This window comes from Lissotriton vulgaris, chromosome 9 (assembly GCF_964263255.1).
Source record: "Lissotriton vulgaris chromosome 9, aLisVul1.2, whole genome shotgun sequence".
NCBI lineage: Eukaryota > Metazoa > Chordata > Amphibia > Caudata > Salamandridae > Lissotriton > Lissotriton vulgaris.
In genome coordinates this window covers 986,591,810-986,615,632 of record NC_141697.1, presented here as the reverse complement: position 1 = coordinate 986,615,632, position 23,823 = coordinate 986,591,810, and the positions used below count along the sequence as shown (strand labels likewise).

Genomic DNA, 23,823 nt, shown 5'->3' with positions numbered 1-23,823 from the left:
CTACTCCATGATGCACCTAGATAAACCATGTAAAACGAATTGATGCTGCAAAACATTCTTAATGAGAGGTTTCCCTCAATTTTCCTAGGCCCAAACATAAGGGCAGCGTGTGTGCCTTATGGCCATTGTGTCACTAGATAAGGTCTGCGGGCCTTTTCAAACAGATCTTTTTGTAATGTACGCAATTACTGAGCGCAGACATTTACTCACCAATCGGAGACACAAATTTCAGGTTGCTCAGAATCTAGATACTCATGCGAATATCCTTTCGCCCATAGGTCAACAACCTGCCACTTGGTGCACCAGCTGCAGAAAAAAAACAATCAGAAAACAATTGAGTATTTCAGTGCGGTCACATTTTCACCGTTTCACTTTGTAGTGAATGGTCTGTGCGGCTACTTTGCAATCAAGTCAGAGTGAAATACATATATGCCATCAATCAAGTTGTACAAAAGGGGGCGGTGATGGATGGAGCATCTGAATCAAACACTCACACCCAGTCAAAAGATCTGGGTTTAATCCATCAGATGCTCCGTCCATCACCACCCCCTTTTGGCCGCCATACGTGTGGCAGGGTATGCTCAGACGTGAGTCCCTTGCTCACTGGATTCAAGCAAGCCGGGCTGAAGACGGCTGGAATGCCAGAAACCGGTCCTCGGAAGCTTGTTTCCGGTCCAGGGAAGACATGGCTTGGCAGTTCGGGCTGGACTGTTCCCATGAGGCACAGGGTCAGACCGATTTGCATATAGCCATGTCTGAACTGGGGTGGCAGAGTGGGCTAAATAACGGTGATGGATTAAACCCAGATCTTTTGACTGGGTGTGTGTGTTCGATTGATTCAGATGCTCCGTCCATCACCACCCCCTTTTGTACCGCATCAATCAAGTTGTGCCATTAACAGAGATTTTAATGATATTGGTCTACACGCATAAGTACAAGGGTTTCAGAATTGGTAAATCCAGATCTTTGTTTTAAATCGAGTAAATAACAGTATGGCCGAACTAATAAAATTTAACAGGACGCACAAATATTTAGTACAAGCACATGACAGCAATGATAGAAGGAAACCCACGCCTGATGGAATGGCAACTATAACATTTTTAGACTGAACAAATTGCCCAAATATGTAGTACAAGCACATAACAGCAGTAATAGAAGGAAACCCATGCCTGATGGAATGGCAACTATAAAATTTTTAGACTGATTAAATTGCCCAAGTAGAAGTCCTAGGAGGACTTCCCCTTCCATTCAGGAAAAAGGGTTGGTGTGTGCAGTCCGGCAGGGTGTTTTACTGCCAATCAGTTGTCCCCAAGGGTGGGTCTATAGTAGCACAAGGAAAACTCACCCTTCCCACCCCCCCAAAACAGTTTGCCATATAATCTTAATGCCACCTTGGCACCTTTAATTGGTGACCCTCTTGGTAGGCACCGCACATTCTCCTGCCCACATCTCTCCTACAGCCTGTCATACAGAGTCCCCAACCACCCAAACAGTGCCAACTTCCAAATACAGAAAGTACAATGTCTTGTGTACTTATTTGTTATTAGTTAACTTTCCTTCAGGACATACTGAAGAGTCTGCACTTAAGCCTGCTTCTGGTAACAGCATGGGTAGGCTCTGCCATGTTCCACTGACCTGCAGCTGTACTGAGGACTGAACTGTTATGACAGAGCTTCCATCCAGGTGACTGTCAAGTTCGGTTACAACAGAAATGGGCAATTGGTCATTCCAGTTTAGTGGAAAGGGGAGGTAAATGGCCGCTAGCCCCCAACCACTAGTTAACCACAGGGAAAAGTTGTGGGTGGGATGTATAGACCTAGTAATGGGTAAAGCAAACTCTATACACCATCGCAATTGTGGACTACCCGATCCCTAGACATAGTGGATCCTCCCATTATCCTTCAACAAGTATGGGGAAAGAAGGAAAACAACACTGAAAAAAAGAGAAAGTTCACATTGCTTTGCATAGAATGTTTTCAATACTCAATCTTGAACGCATAGCATTGCAGAGACAGAAAGGAACCCCAAACCCTTTGGTTTCTATCCTCGTCAAGAGAAATACACACTAAGGAACATGGTGCGTTGCTAAAACAAAGTACTGCCCCACAAAACTGTCACAAATCCAATCCACACGAACAGGAAAACTAAGCAGAGTATGATCCAGAAATAAATCCAAGGAGGGACCAGAAAAGTGCGTTTTAACCATAAAATAAAAACGCAAATACATGTTGGGGGCCGGTGCAAAACAGAAGAGCCCCTGCCAGAGTCAGATTAGGAGCCTCTATTCACACCATTGTTGCGCACCTGCTTTCCCAGTGGGTCGGCGAGTCAGTTTGAGACTGAACGAACGCAGCTCGCTCCGGGAAGTGTCTTGGAGGGAGGGCGTAAAACCCTGGGGCACCATGAACTCCCTGATGGTTGCGGCGTGGAAAGCCTGAGACCACTGCGGTGGAGGATAAAGACTGCGTTAAAAAATATTTTCTGTTTCCTTACACTCTCCCAGTGTCCCTTTAGAGTTTTTACTAGATTGGTGTTACTCAATTCTCTCCCTGTGTAGTTAGAAAAATAAAATGTAAACATCTTCTCAGTTTTAAAGGAGTAAGCAGCAGTTTGTCAGAGGATTTTGTCTGACATTTGACCACTATAGTTGAGCACGCAGCAAATGCTACAAAATAAAAACAGAATCAAGAGGCCTTTTTTTTTTAGCTCATCCTCTTTTTAAACGCAGCTCGCTCCGGGAAGTGTCTTGGAGGGAGGGCGGGGTGGGGGTGTTGTGTTAGAATACAGTAGCATGTATAGACAGTGTCTGAAACTTGCATGACTAGAACATGGCAGGGAGCCCAATAACTCTATTAACCACCATATAACAACTGCAGCCTCTGGTTTAAATGGGCAGGAGGTACTCTCGGGTACTGAGAACCTAGATGTTCTTTTATATTCAAGGCAGAGTAACTGCACCCCTTTACTTTGAAGCAATACTTTGTAAATGGGAGAGTTGTTGCTCTGCTCCGGTCAGGAACTCTGGAACGGGAGTATCTGTACTTTTTTATTTCCAGTTCAAGCACTTTCTGTAGCCGAGAGGTCCCGTTTACCGTGTGAGTGAGTATGCCCTTGGTTTTCTACAGATTAGCTTCTGCTACCCTTTTTCACTGTTTTTTCTTTGTTGTGTCTTTTTCTGTCGTCCTACTTCAAGCACTCACTTAAAAAAACAAGCATTTGCAATGCAATAGGTCTCGCATTTACTGGAGTTTAAGCTATTAACATTGTAAATGACAATGCCTTTTATTTCTGTTTTGGTTTTTAAAACCGATGAATAAAAGGCAGTGTCATTTACAATGCCAATAGCTTAAACTAGCGTAAATGCGAGACCTATTGCATTGCAAATGCTTGTTCTCTCTGCACACACAAAACATCAATCCTCAGTGATGGCAAAGGACAGCTTTAGCACTGGTGGGGCCTAATTGGGTTGCAGCTGAAGGCAGTGTGAGTTTCTCTCAGTGGGGCAGTATGGTGTTCAGTGGGGGAGAGGATGTGGCACTCTGCCGATGACAGAAACTGCAAGGCTCTGAGACAAATGGCTTGTGATAGCACTTTTAAGCATATTTGGGACATTCTGCAAATGGCAAAGTTTTCAGATGAATGTATAGTGTTTACCAAGAACAACCGAGCACATGTGTGCAGTGTCACTTTAAATAAATGTGGAAAAATACTAGCTGGACCGTCGTATTTTGCTTGTGTTAAAAATAAATGTGGATAAATACAGAAAAAATGTCCCACAAATAAATATGGATAAATACAGACGGAAATGGCAAAAAAATAAATACCATAAAACCGGGAGCCCTATCTATAATCTAAGGCAATGCCACATCAATGATCTAATTTCATAACCAGAAAAAGGGGATTATTCATTGGAGAAACACATGGTTCAATTACTCCCTAGTACTCCAGTTGGGAAATAATTTGTTTAATGGGTGCTTTTGCATCCCTATTAATAGACTATTGTTGTTGTACATGGAGTGTGTATCGTATAGGAATCCTTATCCCAACCATTATGATTACGATAAAGAGCAAGTGCAAAAGCAAAGGCCCATTCAGACGCATAAGCTTCCTTTACTTCGTCAGGGACGAGGTGTGCGAAAGAAGGCAGAATGACATCCTCACCCTGTGGGAATGGAAGTAAAAAAGGTGAGGGCCAATCGACCTCTGCCAAGAGAATGTCATAAAATATAGACAAGTTGTTCCAGAATATTGCCTTAATGATGCATTTAAAGTCGCATTCATTTGAATATCTAAGTGATACAGTCTGTCTTAAGGGGCCACACTGGTATCCGTGGATTCAACCATAATAAATGTGTCAGTTGTTTTCTCGACAAGAAATTGGCGGACATTCCAGCGTACTATAGTTACTTCTGCTGCGCTGACAAGGAGTCATCACCCAACTCCTGTTCAGGAGGAGGGTTCTCACAGTGAGGTATATTTCGCAGTTAAATCTGCAACTTTCTTTTTCTGGAAAGGGGTTTAATATGGAGGTCTTTCCTCCTTCTTTATCTTCACGTTGGAGGAGCGCGGAGTATCACTTTTAACAGTCATGTACTCTTCTGGTCTGCAGTAAGATCATCCATCTCTGTCATACAGTTGGTCATATGAATACTGCAAGGAACGAGGAGAACATGTATTAGATGACTGATACCTGTCTGAAGTTTTTATTTTAGTGCGATCACGAAAATCGCAGTCTTGCAGAGTACTCCGGGGATGGAAAACCTCCACGTTGTTTATCTTTCTGTTGGTGTTATTTACATTTATACCAATTGTTTTTTACCCAACTCAATGGCTGGGCTAAGATCCTTGTCAGAACTAGGCTTGCTAAGTGGCAGTACTGAAGTTCTGGTTCCCAAACTGTTACATCCTAAAGTCGTCTATACATTTCCAATAATGACAGACAACTCGCGTTCGGCTACTGCCACTGTGGCAAGTTGCTGGCGTATAGCCAAAGACGCTGCCTCACCCTTAACATTACAAAGAATTATTGCAGGTATCCTGCTCAGAAATAGAACTATGCTTGGATCCACAGAACTATGCTTGGAACCACAGAACATTGTCATGAAGGCAAAGAGTCTCCATACTATCTCAGTACCTATAAGGCCCTAGACCGACTAGCTACAGTGCCTCACTTGCCCTCCTATCCTTACCTGAAAAACAAATGAATTGGCACCCCAGGACAAAACACCCTTGACCCTCTCAGGGATCGCGGCAACATGACACACCCTTTAACTCTCTCACTCATACACGTCCACAAAATAATAAAACAAAAGACACAAAGAAAGTTTAAGATATTTTTCAAACTGTTGTGTCCTAAAATGGAGTTATTGCGCCACAATTTGAAAACAAATGCATATAAAAAATTCTTTATGCATGGCTAATAAACCATATACTATTAAAATCCTGGTCATGTTATAAGACAGTAATTCTAACAAGAGTGTGCATAGCGGTCGCGAATGAGGGAGTGCTAAGCTCCTGGACTAAGTCAATAATGGTCCCCGTTTTCAAAAAGGGGGATCGCCAAGATGTGAAGTGCTATCGGCCCATCTCACTGCTGGACTCGCTCGGGAAAGTAGTGGGGAGAGTCATCCTAGAGCATCTCCAGCAGTGGAGTGAGGATCGAGGCATTATTTCCGATATCCAAGTCGGCTTCCGCGAGGGTTTCGGAACAGTAGAACAGGCCCTCAATCTCACTCTAATAATGGGAAAATACACACAGGCCAAGACAACCAAGATCTATATGGTCTTTGTCGACCTGTCCGCAGCGTTTGACTGCGTTTCGCATGCAAAGCTGTGGACAGTCCTAGCCCAAATGGGAGTAGAACCCCCTCTTCTGGACTTCTTAAGGGAACTCTATTCCGGCGCAACGGCCAGAGTGCGATTTGGCCTAAATGGCGAGTTGACGGCCCAGTTTAGCGTAGGGCGTGGAGTCAGGCAGGGATGTGTCCTGGCCCCCTTCCTCTTCTCACTCTACACTAATGGCCTGGAGGGGGAGATGTTGAGGGGGGCTCAGGACCTCCCACGCATAAACCAGCGCCTGATTCCCGCCCTGCTCTACGCGGATGACACAGTCATCCTCGCGCGCACCCCTCGTGAGCTTCAGCTATCACTGAACAGGTACACGACTTTCATGGGCAACCTGGATTTGAGGGTGAACGTGAAGAAAACGTTTGTCATGGCGGCAGGCAGGGGGCAAAAAAGAACAAAGGCCATTTACCTCGACAATCAAAAGCTTGAGGTTACCCCCCCAATACCCCTACCTGGGCGTCATGATAGATGATCAACTGACATGGAAGCCAGCCGTAGACACAAGGTCATCTATTTAAGAGATCAATAGCCGCTCTAACGAGCTTCTCTCAGAGACTAGGAAAAAGGCCCCCAGTGGAGCTACTAAAAATGTACAATGCTAAATGCCAGGCCATCGCCCTATATGGTGCAGGAGTCTGGGGTTACACCGATACTAGCTCCATCCAGAAGGCGGAAAATGTCTCTCAGATTTCTTCTAGCCACTCCGAAAGGCACCTCAACATATGCAATGCACCTGGAATTAGGAATACCCTACATAGAGGATCTAATTAAAACAGAACCAGTGATGCTGTGGCGGCGCATCTGGTCATCTGATAAAAACACGCTGACCCAGTCCATCATTGCTGACTCGATGGCTCTCCACAAATCCTCCAAAGTAAAGTGGCTTTCCTATGTAAGAAATTTCCTCAAAGATCTAGGGCTTGAGAACTATTACCTTGAACCAGAATCTATAACGGACATATCAAAAAGAGACCTTAAACAATCAGCACTAAGACATTTGGAATCTCTAAGACTAGCATCTGAATCATTAAAAATGGCGGTAGTCCATGCTAACATGATCCAAATAGCCCATGGCATTCATCCGTACTTGACACTCCAAATACCAACTTACGAGAGAATGTTATTAACAAGATTCAGGCTAAACACTTTTTTTAGATTGGTGACGTTTCCACTGAAAAACTGTTGGAAAGCTACCCTTCCACCTTGTCCGTGTGATGGTCTATCAACACAATCCAATCTACATGTGATCGTGCTTTGCAAATTTCATCAACCCAATAGAAAAATTTGGTTACTACCAATATTAAGGAACTGGGGGCTGAGACAATGCAGACCTGCTCTTCTTAGACTCCAAATGCTGGAAACTGAAAACGTCTGTTATTTTGTGAGCAATTTTTTAAAATGCATCATGAAACACAGGAAAAATCTATAAATGCCCTTATTAAGGATACTTTGAGCAGATTTCGGTTTTTATAACTAATTCTCTTTTAACTTACTAGTTTCTTTGCATGAAATGTCATGAAATGTGTGTTTCTTTTACTAGTTTCTTTGCATGAAATGTCATGAAATGTGTGTTTCTTTTAATTATGTAAAAATGTAATGTATGTTATTAACTGTCTCTTTTATGGTTTTTCCTTTGTGAATAAGCCGAATAAAGAAGATATATATATATATAAATATAAAAGACAGTATATCCAATTTCCTGAGCACCCCCAATTCAAATGTCCAGTAATATAATTCATCTGCAGCACACTGTAGTAGTTTATTTCTTTTTCCTTTTCTTTATTTAGTTCCAAGCAGTTCTCCACATACAAGTATGTTCTTAGCAGTAGCCTTCACACAAAGATATATGCACAAATGTAGCCAGATGTAGCCAACACGTGTTTTGTTAACATGCCTAATTATGCCACAGACTTCTTCAGGGCTTACCTAAAGTCTTCAGTTCCGACACTTGGCAAGACTAGTTCCGACAAGGACTCCAGACTAGCCCGTGTGTATGAAGGAAAATAAATTGCAGGCCTGAAGGTCTGGTTTCCAAACTGTTACGCCCTAAAGACGTGTATACTTTAGCAATAATGAAAGGAACTCGCAATTGCACTAGGCTATTGCGGCAAATCACTGGTGTATAGCCAAAGAAGCTGATTCACCATTAACATTAGAAGGAATCATTTCAGAGGCAATGGGAAAATTACCCACAAGTTTCATTCCCAAATCGAGGACAGGGCCTGCCCCCTGTTCATTCTGTATCTGTTTGAGAACGTTCGGTAGAACAGCCATTTAGGGAGTGCCATGACAAACAGTGAAGACAGTGGGAAAAATAGTCCCCCAGGTGTTGCAGTCAGCTAGAGTGGGCACAAGTCCAGTGGATAAGCGCATGGTCAGAATTCAGTGCTTGCCTTGTGGTCCCATAAGAGGAAACACAGCTTCAAGTTGATCTTTTTTTTTAGGCTATACAAAATGGTATTTCTTCACCAAGTGTGGGCCGCTTGCCCATAACGGAATGAAAAATTAACGGAATGAAAAATGACAGGACTAATGACAGGCCCTACATGATGCTGGACTTGCGCTTGCAGGTCAATTCTAGCTGGACTAGCTTTTAAAGCATGAGAAATATATTGCGTAAGATATCTATAGAGGATGATAAGAATATTGTATAAAGCGCGAGTCTGCACTACATTTATACGAGCCAAATCTGGATATGGGATATAGCCTGCCAGTGCCTGCCATGTGGCCCCTTCAATATGTAAAGAGTCCATTCGAACAGTCCCAATTATGTGTTGAAGGGCACTATTAAACCTAGTCTTGTGCTCCCAGACGGTAAGAGAAATTTCACGGAGTGCATATGGACGATATGCATTAGCAGCTAGGGCCGGGATGTAGTCATGAAAAATATTCCCATTAACGTTCACAGCCAGAAACGTAACCCAAGAATAAAAAAACTTAAAAGCAGAACCCTGCATCAGCATCAACAACAAAACAATCACTACAGCTCCTAAATTAGGAACTCCATGCTGCATTAAATGCTCAGTCACTGCAAAGCACCATTGAACAGCAATAGTTTGCGCCATAAATAAATATGTCAAAGCATAGCACAAACAGTGTATAAACATTTTATTATTCTAGCTTGAAATACCAACAGAACTAAGTATTGCATATAAACTGTGGAGGATAAATCACTTACACCACAGACTTCTCTAGACAAAAAGGGGGAATGCTATTGTGAACAAGCACTACTCCGTGTTCCTGCAAGTAAGTACCTGACCAAAACGTTGGCGCTGCCAATTGACATCAATGTCTTGTTTACTCCTCCACATGCGATTGTGGATAGCTCATTGTGGCCTTCCATTCTAACTCATGGGTTATCATTAGTTTGCAAGTCCTGTATCATCGCAAAGTTGCTATGACTCAATGACCCCATTGCCTTATACCTAATATAAGTAATGCATACATCTTTGAGCAAGGAAATATTTCTTGGAATTGTTGATTAATCACCCAGTTTGTAAGGAGCGCACACCACCTAATATTCAGTTTGTAGAAAATGCTGCCATCATCTAGACCAGCTTCAGTGTATTTTTGAGGAGATCAGAGAATTGTATTTATTAATTACTGTAAAAAGGCAGGGTAAAGCAGGACTAGAACCTAGAGTATGGACTGGGCTGGAGTGACAAAAGCCATTTTGCTTTGGTCTGATTTTCTTTGAGGTTTTCTTTAGGAAATTAGGCTACTTTCCACTGAAACATTTGCTGGTAGCAAAGGGTAGGTATCCAACTTCGAGAGCGGAGTTGCTTTCTGAAAGTAGCCACACAAGCACACCCTCCTGTCTAGTTGAGGAATCAGTAGAAAGGATGATAATCATTCACTTGTGAATTCCTAGATGATTCTTTCTTTTTCTCTTTACATAGCTTCCTCCTTTTACTGGAGAATGCGGCAGGATACCAGTCTCACACAAGGCCAGATGGGATGTGTATACCATGTTACTTCCAAGGGACTCTTATGTAACTCAGACATAATGGTTTTGCCAGATTTCTCATAGCTCATCACTTCGTGCAGTGATAGACCTTGGAAATGAAATCAAGGAAAGAAAAAGTTACGGTCTTCCCACATCTAGGATTTCAATGCCCATGAGACGAGAATGCACTGCACCATGTAACTTTTGGGCGATTTCTCTGCGAGCCAGATGACCAGCTCTTCTTCTGATTCAGCACGTCGTATTACCTGCAGTTTGCAGGGGACTGCTGCCACTAGTCCAGGGGAGTCAGACTTCTTCTTGGTCCACCAGGGGTCCCTCTGCCAGGGTGTGCAGAGTTTTGGCCACAGACGAAAGTTGCTCATGCAAGGCTGCCACATGGATCCAGTATCCCTTCTTTGCTTTGTGACAGGGGCAAAGTCTTGTTGTCGGTTAAAACGGTCTTCTTGGTGTCCTTCTTTGAAGTATGTCGATCAGATCCGAGATTCTGGTGTCAGGGGTGTCCCTTTAATCCTGGATTTAGGGGAGTTAGGGGTGCAGGAGCTAGTAGCCAATGGGCAGCGACTCCCTGCAGCTAATCTGCAGAGAGATGCCATATCCGGTGGTGTAGGTCACCTTTCCTACCCACAACCCACTATTTCTGCCATCCTAAAGATAGTAGAGATTCACTTTAGGTGTACAAAGCAGGCTTGCCCACCCTGGGGACATAGCTAGCCTTGCTGGAGGTGTACACCTCCTTCAAACCTAATTTCCCGCCTTTCCTGGGTCCAGCACGCCAGGGGCAAGAAGGGAGGGGGGGCTTTGTTCTCAGTGAGACAGCCCAGATGCATATCAGAGGCGTGAAGCCTTTTGTGAGAAGTTGGCCTGATACAAGGTGGTTCCAGAATTGGAAACATCATGTATCAGTCCAAACAATCCCTTATGGTGTCTGGTTGTAAGTCAACCTTATAGACAAGCTATCCTAATGGTAGCATGGACTAAGCAGCCTTAAAGGCTTAACTCAAGAGGTCGTGTTAAGCGAGCTGTTTTACCAATCACAATCCTGTAATATCAAATGAAAGGACACCACACAAGTATATATTATAAAAATATATATATTTTATTACTAGAATAATCCCCAGTACTCTTTATGAGCAAGAGGGCACAAGCGTTTAAACAAAAGCACAGTATAACATATGAAAGTTGCACAATTATGGATGAGGGCGGGTGGCCACTCAAACCATATATTAAGAAAGTGGTATAAGAGATACCAATCGAACAGTGGTTAGGCCTAGGGAATCGCTGGGAGCAGTCGGGACAAGCAATGCTGAAGTCGGGAAAAGCCCGCGGGATTCAGGTGCAGCTCTTAAAGCACACGCATACACCTATGTTAAGTCAATGGTGCGTAAAAGTTAGAAAGTTACTGTTTAAGGAGACTTCGGCTTAACCTAGAAGGACAAAACTTTAGACACAGGCCCTAGAGGTGCGTACCAGTGTGGGAACACCGGCGTTGCTGAGTTACCTCACCCACAAGAAGCGGGTGCATAGGGTCGAAGTGGCGTCTGGTTTCGTCACGCAGGTTGCTGGTGCTTGAAGCTGAAGATGCTGCAGGCGATGTGAGGGAGAAGTGACCGGTGTGATCCAAGGGTGGATCAGAGTCGTAAAGTACCTGAAAGCAGAGGGGACAGAGTCTGGGTCACTCAGCAGTGACCAGGGTGGAACCAGGACAGAACCAGGCAATGTCGGGCGCAATCAGGTGGTTGTCGAGGAGCTTCTCTCCGCTGCCACGTGGGCTCTCGGGCATCTGCGACGTCCAGGAGCGGGTCACGAGCTGTCCCACGAAGGCTCTCAACGTCGGTGCTGTCGGCTTCAAGATCGGAGCAAACAACACTTGGCAAGAGCAATCCACGCAGGACTGGAAGATTGCTTCTCACTCGGACCAGGAGGGTCAGAGCGGGTGCTCCTTTTCAGAGGAGCGGGTGCAAGTCTGGAGCAACCAGAATCGCAAGTCGTATTTCGGTTTTCGTCAGCACAGGGGCCACAAGCCAGCCGGCAAGTGACCGGGCCAACGCGTTGAGCCAAAGGAAGCAGAAGGGCCCCACGCAGCACTCGTCTAGTGTAGAGGGGTGAGCTTCGGTGCAAAAGTGTCTCAGGGCTGGGGCTTCTCAAACCCCGGTGTACAGCGTCGAGGGTCACTCGTGGCCTGCACGATCAGCGTCTCGTGGCCTTTTCAAGATGGCGTGCCCCACGCTTCCGGTCGCCTCCTCGGGTCTCAGCTCTGCAGGGACTGTGGATCGGGCTGACAGGTATGACACCTTACACGACATGTTTTGATAAAGCCAAACCAAAGTTACCCAAAGGTAGCCTCATTCATTGATACAATGTTAAACTTTGACCTAAAACAAAAAGTACATGTGGATACCCATGAAGCAGGCCATACATTGGATGGTATTTTCACCTCCTGTGTAAATCTAACAAAAACAGATACCATTCCTATCCCGTGGACAGACCACAAACTCATCAGTTCCACATTAGAAATTAATGAGGACACAGGAAGACCTATGGAGAATATTAAGCAAACGACATATCTAGAATGGTCTAAATTAGATAACCAGACATTCATTGATATACTGCAATCATCGTACCCTGCACTTCAAGAAAAGTGTAATACAGCCTGCAAACAATTTAATGAATGGCTAGAGAATGCAGTAGAGCAAACAGTCCCACGAAAAAAAGCCACACTAAAGAGAAAAACCCCCTCACAGCCATGGTTCTCGGAAGCACTAAGAACCCAGAAACAGACATGTAGAAGAGCGGAAAAAAAATGGAGAACTAACTATGACACCGATCTCAAACAAGAATACAAAGCTACCTTAGCTTGTTATAAAAAACTAATTATAACGGAAAAAAGTAAATACTTTATCCATAAAATCAATGAGTCAAAAAACTCAAGTAAAACCCTATTCGACACTGTCAAAAAACTATCAAAATTCGAGAACAACAACTCTGAAACGTTAACTTCAGACTTCTGCAACGTGTTGGGAGAATTCTTTGTCAGCAAAGTATCCCTAGTATATGACTCCTTTAAAAATCATAACACAGAAATATCCATAAAGGATAACTCACCAACAACAATCCCAGTGAGTAAGGACTCAGATCCCACCACATTCTTCCAATTCACCCCCCCCTACAGTGGAACAGATCCAAAAAGAAATCCATACCATCAATTCAGGCAGCCCAATGGACCCATGTCCTTCCAAAATAATGCACGTCTGCTCCGAACAACTGAGCATAGTACTAGAGAAATTATTCTCTCAAATCATTAAAACCAACATCTTCCCCGATGACTGGAAAATGATAGCGATCAGGCCACTTTTAAAAAAACCCAACCTGGACTGCGAAAACCCGAATAACTATAGGCCAATAGCTAGGATCCCATTCGCCGCCAAAATCCTAGAGAAACTCTTAAATAAACAATTATCCCGGTACCTACTGGACGGCAACTGGCTGGACCATTCGCAGTTCGGTTTCCGCGAAGGACACGGAACCGAAACCGCCCTTATTACAGCGGTGGAGGAGCTTAGACAAGTACTGGACAACGGATCGAAGGCCGCCTTGATATTACTAGATCTATCGGCGGCCTTCGATACGATTAGCCATGAGACCCTCATAACACGTCTGAAAACAGCACAATTGCATGAATCAGCATGTGCACTCATCACCTCATATCTAGAGAACAGAACGTTCTCTATAGAATCAGGAGAAGCAAAATCTAATCAATTCAACCTACCATGTGGAGTCCCACAGGGCTCATCGATTAGCCCCACTCTTTTTAACTTATACGTCACCCCCCTCGCACAACTAATAAGGGACTGTGGATTCACCCCAATATCCTACGCCGACGACACCCAAATTGTGGTGTCAATAAATGAAGACGTAGAGAACACAGCAGAAAAATTTCAAATCTGCATGAAAAAAATAAGCCAATGGATGAGAACAAATTGTCTAAAATTGAATGGAGACAAAAGTGAGGTCATGATCCTAGGAGGGGACAAAAAAAATCTGGTCCCATTCATGGTGGCCAAAAGAACTAGGAGGATGTCCTGAACCAACGGAGAAGGTAAAAAACCTAGGAATTACTCTAGACACTAATCTCTCCTTTGACGCCCAAGCGAATAAACTGGCATCATCCCTGTGGTACATTTTAAAAATGATTAAAAAAATTCTACCCTACATACCACTTGACTCACGAAAGACAGTGGTGACAGCATTGGCCTTGTCCAGACTGGACTACGGGAACGGCCTATACGCTGGAGCCAGAAAAAAAATCTTAATCAAACTCCAACGTTTGCAGAATGCAGCAGCCAGGCTGATATTAGGTACACCTAAATTTGAAAGAATCAGCCACAAACTTCGAGACCTACACTGGCTGCCAATCGAAAAACGAATACAATTCAAAATACTGTGCCTAGCATATAAAGCAACCAATGGAACCGGATCCCAATTTTTAAAAACTCATCTAAAAATATATGAGCCAAATAGAACCCTCAGATCTGGCCAAAAGAAAATAATTGCGGTACCAAGATTCAAGAGAGCAAACTGGGGAGGAAGAAGCTTCCTGGTACATACAGCGAGAATCTGGAACAAACTACCGCTAGATATAAAAACTAGTCCATCACTGATATCTTTCAGAAAGCAAGTAAAAACGTGGCTGTTCTCTGCATATCCCTAAATTAAAAACCTCAAGAGTCAGAGTCAAATCACAGCGCCAAGACGCCTATGGGCAATCGCGCGCTTTACAAATGCACAAATCAAATCAAACCATATAACCGTGAGGATTATAATGCACTTAATAGTTTATGGTATGGCATTATCCCGGAACAGCTTAGGGAGTGGTTCCCGACAGCTGTAGACAGGCTCAGCTCATGCTCGAGCACCATCTCACGTTAAACCACGCACTCTGCCTCCAGGATTGATAAGGCCTTCCATAGGAGTGACTCACAGGTTTATATGTGTCCAGATATAGGTTTAGATATAGGTATACTATATCTAAGCAAGAGGTGAGTACACCAACTTGCCCCAGCTGAGTGATCAGCCAGTTGTGTCAATTTAAGAACCAGCCTGGGGTGGCAAAAGCTATGCTGCAGCCCCTGGTAGGCCTTGGTGGCACCTATGCCCTGAGCACCTATAGTGCATGGTACAGGGGCTGAGAAGGAGTCCAGTTCCAATTGGGTTATGTACCTATAGTACATGGTTATGAATTTAGAGAGAGAACAGCAGGCTGGGGGTCTCATTAGCAGGCCCACAGCCTCATTAAGTCGAAAACCAGTGAAGCAAAAAGCAAAAATTGGGGTGGCCATAGGATAGCAGACCCTACTCTCCTACACCTTTGAAGCTCACTCTGGTGACTCACTTCACTAGCCCATTTTATGAGGAGGGAAGCGTGACCTCCTTCCTGCCCAAGCCTTTGTTCTGACTCCTGGGAGCACAAACACTGCCTGGCAGGAGATAAGAAACCTGTCTTGGCGGCAGCTGGGGCGGGAAAACCAGGCCTGCCAATCAAAGTAAATGTCAGCTGGGTTAATCAGATGGGCAATCTCCAAGGTAGGCACCTGGGTGCATGCCAACCTTCCCACTCGTTTCTAGGGAGAGAAGGCAAGTTGTTAGACATAAAACTCAATATATTTAGGTGGTACCATAAGGACGCTAGCAATCTCAGTATGTCTGTGTACCAGTCCCACGTTACCCTATGGACCGCCTATAACTTATAGTGCACTTTAATGGTAAAATCACTATAGAGACATAGGTTGGCACCTAAATGTCTACACTCTTAATGTACTGCACCCTGCCTCCTGGGCACAAGAGGCCTTCTCTAGGAGTGACTGACATATACTAGAAGCAGTGCTGGGACTTTGTCACACAAGGTCAAAATATTGCAGAGAATACGGTTCCTGCAGTCAGCAATGGCAGGCCTGCTGTCATTAGTTTAATTGGGTCACTCAGGGTGGCACAACCAGGGCTGCAAGCCCAGAGTACCCCTTAACCAACCAAGCCCTGGTACCACTAACCAGGGACTTATAAGGGAGGTAAGCTCTATGCAATTGGGGATGCCAATTAGGCCAGTCACTTCAGGGGAAAGAACACCGGCACTGGAGCCTGGTTAGCAGGCTTCAGTGTACTGTAGGCTTCAGTGCACTGTCAGTCGAAAACAAGTATTGAGCAGTTCAAACTAGGGCAAAAATTGGGGTGGGGAACACCTGCAGAAAGTCCAGTTTCCTACAGTAATGTAAAGCACTCCAATGCCCTTTGGGTCGCGTTCACGCTATAAAAAAACTGCGAACATAAATAAAAATAAAGAGGTGCAAGTAGTGGGAGACAGGCCAGAAGTGCCCCAGTTTTCCATGAACGAATCCTGCTGCACGTTTCTGAATGAACAAATCATGCTGCATGTTCCTGGAAGGGGGGGCTTTGCTAGATCACCAGGATTAGGGAGCATGAAGCCACTGAAAGATTTGATATCTACCAGTTTGTTTCTTCTTGGATAGAAAGCCCTTTGGTGCCTGAGCTGGAATGCTGATCAGCTGCATTGGTATTTTCGCCGCCATGCTCGGATAACATACATCTCCACCATCATATTCCTACAGATCAGCTTTTTTCTTTCAGCATCCAGCTGGAGACGGTGTATGAGGCATGTTGCAGAAGAAAGCGCGAGAAAAAAGGACAGAAGTAGAGGTGTGAAATTAGAGAAAAGTAGCGAATTAGGAGCAGAGGAAACAGTTGTTGACAGAGGTCTGAGATGGAGAAGACAAGCTGGGGGTCAGACGGGCAGCAATAGAGAAAGCATGGGGGTAGGTATTTCAATCATCAAACAAATCAGAATGGGTTTGGGTCTCAGGGATAAATTTTAATGACCACTCAGCACTACACTCCCCGAAGGTAACTAGACACAATACAAATAATAGTGGAGGGTCAAAGGTATGGAATTCACAAGGGACGACTATGTGATGGAACTAGAGATACTAGTTCACTAGACAGGGTACATCATTCATAGTTTTTGAAAAATACCCATCAGTAGCTCTTCCTGGGCGCCCTTTTCATCATGTGGGTTCCTTCGAACCATGAAGGATAGGAAAAGAGTTTAGTCATGAATGACAACATGGGAACCAGTGATGATATATCTGGGTCGCAGGGGGCTACTGAAAAGCAGTGCGAGGAAAAGTGAAATAGTGCAAAGGTGCAAGGTAGTGATATTTAAAATTAGATGGCTCTGAGGAAAGTACTTATTTATTGGAGACCTCAGAGTCTCTAAGACTTAAAAAGAGCGAAAATGGTAGTTTTAACTAATAGCTACCAGCAGGTTGGTCGACATGTTTCAGCAGGAATTACGGATCACACTGGTATCCACTGCATTCTTCAGGACCTGTGTCGCTACTGCTAATGTTGTGTAAAGGAAATATAAAAAAGGAAAAGGTATCACCTGGGTATTAGTGAAGGATCATTCTCCCAGCATATTGTGCAGGAGAGTACTGCCTCACCTCACCTGGCAAACAGCTCAGGTAATTGAAGCACCGCTCTGTCCGTCGGTACTTCCAGCGTCCCTCTGGCTGTAAGGGGAGGTCGAAGGAACCCACATGATGAAAAGGGCGCCCAGGAAGAGCTACTGATGGGTATTTTTCAAAAACTATGAATGATGTACCCTGTCTAGTGAACTAGTATCTCTAGTTCCATCACATAGTCGTCCCTTGTGAATTCCATACCTTTGACCCTCCACTATTATTTGTATTGTGGGTAGGTATTTCAACACATGAGGGAGAGAGAATAAAACGTGTTCCCATAGTGCGCTGAAAAAAAAAAAAGTAGTTCCCCGAATACAGGTTGTGGACGATACAAGTGGTCCAATCAAAAGGATGGTAAAGAGGCTATGCTCCAGGAGAGAAACAAACACAAGCAGGGGTGGGCAAGACATCAACTAGGAAGACATCTAATGAGAAATACAACAAAGTAAACCAATGGTAATCAATGATTAGATACCAAGCCCTCTGTAACTTAATAGATATTTGCAACCGGACAGCTTGCGCAGTCTAGAACTCAAAAGTGACACAAGGGATAAATCAGCAAACGTAAAGTTGAAGACAAAATAAAGTTTATGTTTTTAGAATGGCAGACTAAGATACTCTTATGCCCTCAAACAGTAGATTACTTGAAGTATCACCAGCTCAAGAGACCTGTCCCATAAGTAGCAAATGAGCCCGAGAGAAGACAGGAGCAATCTCCACACATGGACAAAAGCATATTTAAGGTGGAACTAGAGATGAGTAAACTCTATTTTAGCATCCAGGAATTTCAATGGAGACGAAAACTAAAGGGAAGCAAATGATGAGCATATCGCATACAAATAAAGATTCAAAAGTGAAGCTTTAAGTAAAGGTGTAGCTGTTGTATCCAATATGCTGGTCGATGACAAACGAAGCCTGAATCACGGCTCAGCCTGAACACTTACTCAGAAGAAGATACAAAGGCCTTCGACTGTGACCGTGCTCCAACGCTGCAGCAATCAGTTTCAACGACATCCCATCCGTTTCCACCGTTATCGACTTCCCAGTGAGATAATCCTTCTGAAAACAGATGGGCATAAGTGGACAAAGATGATTTACAAACAATGTATGGAAAAAAAGAGGACTGCCATAAAATGACTATAAATAGAAATATGAAAAATATGCATACATAGAAATAAGACAGGCAGTGGTTAAATTAGCATGGTAAATTCCACCACTTCAGGTTTTAGCAGTCTGTCATACTTATCCCCAGTAGGGCATATTCATCTGAACATTCATCATGGGCCACATTGTGGGTACAGGCTTCCCCTCCTTGGGCCCTTAACCTTTTTGGGATCAAGATTGTGATGTTTTTTGGCAGAGTTGACGAGCTTGACTTAAGTACAATACAGTGAATTTGCACCATTCAGCGATTTCTGCTGGGAACGGCCTAGTGCCCAGATGAATGGTTTGGTTAGACGGTAATCAGTAAGCATTCTTTTGTTCATTTGGCTTTGTCAATGGTGGCCGCGAAGCACTACGCAAATATAAACAAGCGGCGTAGCGCTATGGCGATAACTTGTTTACTTGGGTGACAGCAGGGGGGAGGAAGTGAAGTTCAAATGTCTAAATAAAGATTGCCAGGCAATGATGGGTGCGACGTGATGGATTTGCAGAAGGGAAAAGACACAACAGCTGCTTCTATGAGGGAGGGAGGCATCTGGTCCAACAACTCGCACTGCGGCAGGTGATATATCACTCGGTGTTGTGTGGTAAGGGAAAACACACAGAGGAAATACGCACTTTGTACTTCTAGTCCTTGCTTACCCTCTTAAGCGCTGCTGACGGCCAACGGTCGTCACGAGCGCTACTTCCCCAGTGCTGCGCACGACCATTGGACGTCCATTCAGCACTAGTTCCAATGGACAGCGCAGCACTGGGGAGGGATATTTGCGAAGCAGCTAAGGTGTTACAAGATGGCTTTGTAAATAACAATGCTTTTTTTGTGTGTTTGGAAAATCTGCGAGGGCGCACTTTGCATTTATAGTCCTTGCTTACAAGATACAAGCCTGGCAGTAAAAGAGGTGCAGTTATTGCCAGCCTTGCTTCTCGTAAGCAAGGACTGAATGCAAAGTGCCCCTCGCAGATATTCCAAACACACAAATAAAATGCATTGTCATTTACAAAGCCAATAGCTCAAACTCACAAATGCGAGACCTATTGCATTGCAAATGCTTGTTATCTTGTTGTTAAACTAACAAGTTTTTATGAGCAGTGTAAGTTGGCAGAGCCCCGCTTTTTAAAAAGTAGACACGCTTGCGCCATTGCGAGTTGAGCATTTTAAAAGAGGACGGTCGGGTGACATAAAATGTTTAAAAAATGGAGTTGGACAGCCGGGCACAACAAAAGAAAGGTGCACGGCTGCCATTGCTAAAGCGCTTAAAAAAAGTTAGTGTAAATGGCAGCTGTGGAGTGGGATGGAAGGGTAGAGAGGACTTTCAACCGCAACTAGGAGAAAGTCATTAAGAAAATAGTGCTCACAGACTAGTAATAAAACATACTATGTAACACCAAGTAAAAGGGCCAGTCCTCATGGGAGGTCACAAATGTAGAAAAAGAGGTAGGTACCAAGGACGGACTAACAAGACTATTAACAAATCAGAAGCCAACGTTCACAAAGGACGATGACACAAGCCATTGAAAAATATGGGCGGAGAGTGAGCGGACCTTCAAGTCCATAAATACAGCACATCTCAAAGAGACAGCGGAAGCACTGCCTAGTTGAGACCTGAATAAAACACCATTTGGCAATGAGCAGATGGTCGGCGAGGGGGTGGGGGGGGGGGGGGGGGGTGGCGGGGGACTATGTTGGCATCTAAAGGCTGTCTCTGCCCCCTTCTTCAAACCCGAGCCTTCCAGAGGGGCACACCCTTCGCAATGAAAATTAAGGTGCAGAGACCAGATGAATGGCTGAGACTCGAGTTCCCCACTTAGTTCCCTAGATATAACACAAAAATTACAAAATATATTTTATAGCAAATAACTGCAGACAAAAAACGTAACCAAATTTGTCAATAGAAACATCTATGAGACAAAACAGCCACGCACACCTACACTTTTCACATACAAGTCATTTGCAAAAACACAGAGGAATGGGATCGATTTTTGTTTTTTATTTGGCTCTAAACTTTTTTTGTGTAAAAGAAGAATTATTGATTTCCCTCCCGCCAGGAGATTTCAAATCCTCTTTAAAAACCGTAAGTGGTAAGATCAGCTTTAATAGAGATATCAATATCTGTAATACTAAAGAGATTAAAGATAGTTTTATTTTTTTAACTTTATTTTCCATTTTGCAAAAGGGCACAGAACAAAAAAGAAAACAAATCATGAAATGTAATATGGAACCATCAAAAGCATTGCACAAAAATTACAAAAACAAACAGAAACAGTCATAAAATATGCACATAAATCATGAGGACTAAAAGGGACAACGTGATGCATAAGTAATGACAACAATAATCCACTTTACATTAGATGCACAATCGGACGCGTGACTAAATTGCAATCAACCAACATTACCAATTACAAATACCAAGAGCAATACAGCAGAACGCCCTCAACACCCCGCCGTTCTAGTCCAGAGGGTGTGAGGAACTATTCCACCCCAGTGGGAGGGATGCCGGAATGCACCTGGGAAGCACGGGCAAGCCACTGCCGGGAAATATAATCTCTGTACAAACCCAATATATCGGTTGGTCTGGAAGAGGGGGGGGAGCAGGGTACTGAACTCCTCGCAGTACACATTGCAGAACGCTAGGCTGTTCAACCAGGAACGAAGAGTACGGGCACGCCTACTGCCCCACAACAAAGCAATCTCCCTTTTGGCTAATAGGAAGCCTAGTGCAGCTAATCTACGAACTTTCTTAGGGAAGTTTTCCACATACCCTAGCAGTGCAATCTCAGGGGTAGGAAGGAGTGGCATGGACAGTATATCCCCCAATGTGGAGTGGACATCTAACCAATATTGGTGAATTTTGGGACAAGTCCAGGACAAATGCACAAAGTTGGCAAAGGGGCCCAGACATTTCGGACAGTGATGGGGCCGGGAATTATCAATTCTGTGGGCGCGGGCCGGAGTGAAATACATCCGACGAAGAAATTTAAACTGAAGCAACTTATGACGACTGTTGAATGAGACGTCAGTTGTGGTTTCGCAGCAATACGCCCATTGGTCATTAGTGATAGGCCCACCCAGGTCTTCCTCCCATGCCGCCCTAATCTTTGAGTCATTAATCGGCCTGAGCGCCGCACTGTTTGTACAGCTTGGAAATCAGGTGTGCATTGTTTGGGCTCTGGATCACCAACGTGAGGGAAGGAGTCTCGTCCGGGGCCAAAGGAAAGGAAGGGAAACCTGCCCTCAAAGTCGAGCGAATTTGTGGGGAGGATGAACGTGTCCATAAAGAAGCGTTCACTGAACCGGGAATCCTCCTATACAGAGAAGACGTGCCCGTCCGGGAACAAATCTCCCAGGGTGCAAACATCGAACTTCGCCAAGGTGCGTTCTACCAAAGCCTCCCCCATAATCGGGAAAACGGAAGAGTTAGGAAGGGGCAGGGCCAGAGAATATAAAAGATCTAGATCAAGAAGCCTGCGCAATCTAGTCCACGCCCAACAAGTGGTGGAAACAGTCTGGAGGTCACGAGGAAAACCAGTGGGGAGAATTGTAAGGAGACGTCTCGGGAGAACCAGATCCGCCTCCGGCCGTAAATATGGTATGCGCGCATCAGGATGGAACCAAGCATATGCGCACTGCGCAACTAAATAATACAAATAAAAGACCGGTACACCCAGCCCCCCACGGTCCGGCGGCAAGGTCAGCACACTCCAACCAACCCGGGAGGTCTCATCTCCCGAGACCAAGCGAAGTGGCAAAGAGCCGAGTTGAGTAAAAAACACCTTAGTCAACGGAATGGGAAGATTGAAATAATACAAAAAGCGGGGCAATACTATAATTTTAATAATGGCGACCCTGCCAGCCACGGAAAGAGGTAAGCGGAGCCAACGGTCAATTTGTGAGCCCAGTGTAGCAATAGCGGAGCCATAATTAAGACGGATGATCGACAAAATGTCCAAATGTATGAGAATACCCAGATATTTAACGGATTGGTCACACCATTCCAGCGGAAACTCGAATGACCAAGGCTTGGTGCAGACCGTGAGAGGAAATATAACAGATTTGTGCCAATTGATATAGACCCTGGAAAAATTGCCGAACCGAATAAAGATACATTATCCTGAGGCTGTTGAACATATAATACCAGGTCGTCCGCATACATGGACATCAACAAAGGGCCAGTGCGAAATTGCAACCCCCGCTGTAGGTGGTTCTCTTGAAACTGTCGGACCAAGGGGTCCATAGCCAATATAAAAAGAAGAGGAGAAAGGGGACAACCCTGCCTAGTGCCCCGTGATAGGGGGAAGGGGGTCGGACAAATCACCATTAAGGCGTAATCGGGCAGTGGGTTTAGTATACAAAAGGGAAACCGTGGCTACGAAGCATTCCGGCATACCCATGCGGCATATGAACGACAAAAAAAGTGCCCTTCCAGGGAGTCGAAGGCCTTCTCAGCATCCAATAAAACAGCTGCGGCTGGTGTGGAAGAGTCGAAACAATGCAACACAGTAAATAAAGTGCGAAGATTGAAGGAGAGACAATGAATTCTAGCAAGAGCGACAATCTTATGGCAATGACTTTGGCTAAGATCTTGTAGTCCAGGTTCAACAACGACAATGGCTTGTAGGAGCCGCAGAGCATGGGGACTTTCCTGGGTTTCGGCAGTAAAATGATCACAGCTTCATGAAACGTCGGGGGAGAATTACCTCGACTAAGCGTGGGACCAGAAGGTCCTTGTACGCCTTATAAAAATCAGCCGAAAAGCCGTCAAGACCGGGGGCCGACGATGCATGCAAAGCATCGATCGCCTCCACAATGCTGTCAGGAGTAATGGAGGGACAGAAGAAAATCCTGCATGTAGCGCCTAAGGTACACCAGAGCCACCTCCGATAAATAGGCTTCCTGACCGCCGAGATTCCCGGATAGGCGCGAGGTATATAGGTCCTTATAATATGTAAGAAACAACTCACAGACCGCTGGGGTAGAATGAACGGGGGAGCAGTCTTGGCCAGTCATGGAGAAGATACAAGTGGGCCCCCTAGGAAGCGTGTTGGCTAACAACCGACCCGCCCGCTCACCCTCCCCATACTGCTGCGCCACGCAATGCTTCTGAAGAAACAACAATTCCCTATCAGCCGCGTCCCGGAATTCAACACACAACTCCAACCGGAGGGCAGAAAGATTCAGAGGGGGCAACGAGTAGTTCCCGGTCCGCCGCATCGATTTTTCGTTCAATCTAATCCAGAGTAGTCCGTAGATCACGAAGGACCCCAGCATGTTTCGAAATGCATACTCCATGTATATAAGCTTTAAAGCCCTCCCAT

At 44.7% G+C, this 23,823-nt stretch overlaps 1 protein-coding gene across 1 annotated transcript in view; it reads right to left on the bottom strand.

The window, feature by feature from the left end:
• The window catches only part of LOC147692680 (F-box only protein 27-like), a 294,364-nt gene that overhangs the window by 225,164 nt on the left and 45,377 nt on the right, over positions 1-23,823 (bottom strand). Inside the window, exons 2-3 of the mRNA XM_086938860.1 lie at positions 18,291-18,405; positions 211-306 (exon numbers count right to left, since the gene is read on the bottom strand). Coding sequence (XP_086794986.1) covers positions 211-306; positions 18,291-18,405 — 211 coding nt within the window. The remainder of the gene's footprint in view (positions 1-210; positions 307-18,290; positions 18,406-23,823) is intronic.